Source organism: Sesamum indicum, linkage group LG3, assembly GCF_000512975.1.
Source record: "Sesamum indicum cultivar Zhongzhi No. 13 linkage group LG3, S_indicum_v1.0, whole genome shotgun sequence".
Classification (NCBI taxonomy): domain Eukaryota; kingdom Viridiplantae; phylum Streptophyta; class Magnoliopsida; order Lamiales; family Pedaliaceae; genus Sesamum; species Sesamum indicum.
Window position 1 is genome coordinate 1,514,816 of NC_026147.1, and position 4,267 is coordinate 1,519,082.

At 35.9% G+C, this 4,267-nt stretch overlaps 1 protein-coding gene across 1 annotated transcript in view; it reads right to left on the reverse strand.

Moving 5' to 3' along the window:
• Nucleotides 1-740, reverse strand: part of LOC110011773 — a 2,167-nt gene extending 1,427 nt beyond the window's left edge. Inside the window, exons 1-2 of the mRNA XM_020693031.1 lie at nt 413-740; nt 8-138 (exon numbers count right to left, since the gene is read on the reverse strand). Coding sequence (XP_020548690.1) covers nt 8-138; nt 413-740 — 459 coding nt within the window. The remainder of the gene's footprint in view (nt 1-7; nt 139-412) is intronic.

Genomic DNA, 4,267 nt, shown 5'->3' on the forward strand with positions numbered 1-4,267 from the left:
CTCCTACATTCGACTTCAGGGCGCTCAGATACCCGCAATCTGGTTTGGCCGAAAGATAGAAAAAACCTCGACTACCAGATCGCTTCGAGGTGGTGAAGGAATATAAACTCCAAAAATTATCAAAACTGGGGTCTAAACCTACATATCGCATCATTACGACGAAAAGGATTATATGGGTAATGGAATTCGGGGAAAGCTGCATAGGGCATAACCCCAACTTATTCAAAATCGCGGCCACCGGGGGAGCCAGAGGAAATCTCAACCCAGCATCGAGGTGTTTGATAGAAAAAGCAGTAAACCCCTCGGGAGGACGATGCGTACGGTCGAAGGCGGCAGGGATGAGAACGTCGAAATCGGAGGGGATGTGGTACTTTTCCCTAATCTTATTTACAGGAACCCTAACTTTACTGACCACAGCCTCCCAAGGGTTTTTGGCGAGCCGATCCTGGAACTTGGTAAGGACCGAAGGCCCAGTCTGTTAACTTGGCAAGGACCGAAGGCCCAGCCTGTTCATCCTTAAGTTTGGTGACCGGAAACTTCTTATTCCTCTTGGGAGAGGTAGAATACGACCCATGCGAAGATCTAGAGACAGACCTAGACCCGGACCCTAAGGACGAACCAGAACCAGACTCGGGAGAGGACCCAGAAGCAGATTCAGAACGAGACGAAGATGACCCCGAACTAGATCGTGGCTTAGAGCCAGATCGCGACTCAGAATTCGAGCTAGAGCTGGAAGGCATCGTACCTTAAAGCAGGATGACTCTGGAAGCCGCAGATCGAATACGAACTCGTGGTTGAGAGTCTTGGTCGCTGGAAGTCTTTGCGTGAGGTGGGCCTAGAAGTCAAATGAGGGGGTATTTATAGGAGATCCGCTCTGGAACAACGCGCCCGGGCGAACCGAGGGGATCTTGCCACGTGTACGCAATCAACGGACGCGACGGTTCGACTTCCTCAAAGGCAACGAACTTGCACTTTGAAAAAGTGGGGGAGTAATGATGGGTATATGTATAACCCCCCTACAATAAGACTAAAAAGCCCTTCATTAAGGGTAGGATGGTCATTTCCGCGACCGGATCCGCGTACCTCGCAGCGGGCGGGTCGCAGAGGACCCGACCCAGGTCGCAGGAACCGACAGAAGACCCGGACAATGACGGCCATTCGATTAGAATGAGAATCAACCAGATGAGGCCACGTGGCCCAGTACTTGCCGTACAACTGTGCACTATAAATAGACCCCGATACGCCGTAAATAAGGTAACTGCTACACATTAATTGAGATCGAACTTTGAGATAGAGCATATTTCTCTCGATCAACCTAACTTGAGCGTCGGAGGGTCATTGTCGGGGATATACCCGACGAGCTCACAGTCCGTGTTTTATTCTCAGGGGATCCAAAACCTATTTCGGAAGAGTTAGTCGATCAGCGGTGAGATCGTCTCAGGAGATCGAACAATTCGACCCGGATCAACCTCCTATCACGCTGTACTTGTATATGTAATTTTCCTCGTCAACTTCATCAATACGATGCTTTGCTGTCTTGTATGGACTCCCTATACGAAAATTTTAATTTATATTTATATATAATTAGTGAACGTGCATAAAAATAAAATTATTAGTAAATTCCTCAAATATTTACGTACCATCAGCAAAAGTGACCAATTTGATGGTTCCAGGTCCTCCATGGCCCTCTAGGATTTGAAAGCTCTTAAAGGCATGTGGCAGAAGCTTAGGAATGAGGTTGTCTCCGTCCAGAACGAGGGACTTAAACAACCTGGCTGGTGGGACTGAGGAGATCAGTTCATCCTCATAATTCAGCACACCCATATCTGAATTGGAAAATCAAGAAACACAGGTACCAAACTAAAGCTATGTGGTCTGAAAATTGTGAGAAACAAAAGCCCACATTTATAATGAAAGGCAAAGGCCAGCTTAAGGTTTTAATTATTCACATATTATAATCATAATCATAGTCTTCTTCTCTTACAAATTTTGTAATGATAAGTCTTCATTTCCTGCCAATATTGTAATGATAAATAGTCTGTGATGATGATGATGTCCCTCAAAATTTGGATATATTGATTGAAGTAGTTGGTTATCTAATTCAGCTGCACAGCTTGGAACTTTTCAATGCATATCTAAGCATTTGAATATTTCAGCCTAATCCATAATATAATTTGGATATATAACGAGTTGACTGCGCGACTTCCTTTAAATCATTTATTTGGACATCATCGAATAACTATTGTGTTTAGATTAATAAATTTAAATTATAATTTTTAAAATACTAATTGATTATATATATAATATGGAGTTATTAGAATTTTTTTTTTTTCAAATTTAAATACTTTTATCAAAATATAACCTTAATGAGATCCAAGAGCCCTTAAAATTTCATTATATATATAAGTACTTGTCAAGGATATAAAATTAAGACAATTAGAGATAAATAAATTCAACGCGGGCTCAAAGTTGAATATTTGAACTTATTCATTTATTATTTATTTTTCACCGTGATTAAAAGCAAGATGATGTAGTATATATATACCTAACAAATATAAAATTGGTGAATTAGGTAAATGGATTGCAGATATGATAGGAAGATAATGTGGCAACTTGATTGATTAAAAATAGTGCAAAATCGAGCGGTTGATTATAGTTTAATTTACCAATTAAATCCATACAAGTTGAGCTTGAAATACTGATAATATGTTTTGGTCCATCGTAATTAACACCAAGAATTCGTCATTGAATATCGCCACATAATTGATATCATCGGCATATATTTTAATGTTCCGACAACGTAATCAAGATTATATAATTATGGGATGTGCATTATTATCTGATGGGGCCTTCATACAAGCAACAAAAATATTATTTAATTAAATTAATTTATATATTAGGAAAAAAAAAACACAGTGGCGGCGTACTAAAGAACCGCGCCCTCCTCACCCCTGGGCAACGTCCGTCGCCCTCCTTTTTTATTTGGGCGGGGATCGGGGGAGGGGCGAAGCAGGTGGGGTGGGGGGTGGATTATAATTATTATTTTAAATTTTTTTTATAAATTATAATTATATATATCAAGTGTATTTTAATAGTTATAAATTATATATATTATAAATTAAAATAATTATATATTAATAGGTTTAGCTTGACTTGTTGACTAGGAGGGATATTTTAGTCATTGTTTCTAAAAAATAGGCTCAAGTTGATCAGGGGGCGATGCGATTATTTATTCATAACATAAGAGTAATTTTTATATTAAAAATTTCATATGGAATTTTTTTATATTTTTATATATCACAAGAGGTTAAAATAAATTTAACCATATGCTATTAATATTTCTGCACATAAATTTTGACCACCAGCATATATAGGAACCTCAATGATGGATATGAAAAAAATAAAAATAAAAAAAAGCCAAGAAATTATATTTTCTTACAATAAATTATATATGTAATGTGATTATTTATTTAATCACCTCTGTTTTTTTAATTAATTTCATCCGCTTAAAAAACACCCACAAAATGAAAATTGGGAATAAGCTTAAAGAGTAAGGCTAAATAAGTAATTTCTTCCGATTGGCCAAACCCATCTTTTGAGGTACGTTTCATGATGATGATAATAACTATACAATACTATGTGCAAATATTTTGACAATTTGATGTATATATATTTTCTATACTTTTACTAGTTATATTGCTATAATCTAATTAGTACTTTATATTTATAACAATAAATTAAAATATTATGCTATATGTTTAATATTTTTATAATTATATAATAATATTTAATATTATTTATTTATAACAAAAAAAATTATTAAATTTGTTGAAAACTCGAGCTCGAGCTCATTTATATATAATTCGAAAATTGAGTTGATGAAAATTGAACTCGAGCTCAAACCATAAGATCTCATTAAGCTCGTCAAAAATGATCGAGCTCGACTCGAGCATACAATTAATTTCCACTATAAATAATGTGGGCTATACAAGTTATTTATTTTTTTATTAATAAAAAATAAATAAATTATATTAATATAATTAATTTAAATATATTAATATTAATATGTCGAGTCGTGATTTGACATTAAAAATTATTTTTTTCAACATAAATGCTTGGTGTCGTGATTTTAAATCACGACACCCACCTTTTTGTTTTGTAATTTTGTTTTTTTTTTTTAATGGGTGTCGTGATTCTGAATCACGACACGCTAACAATTAGTAGAAAACAAGATGAACGTCTAATTGTTAGCGTGTTATGTCGGATC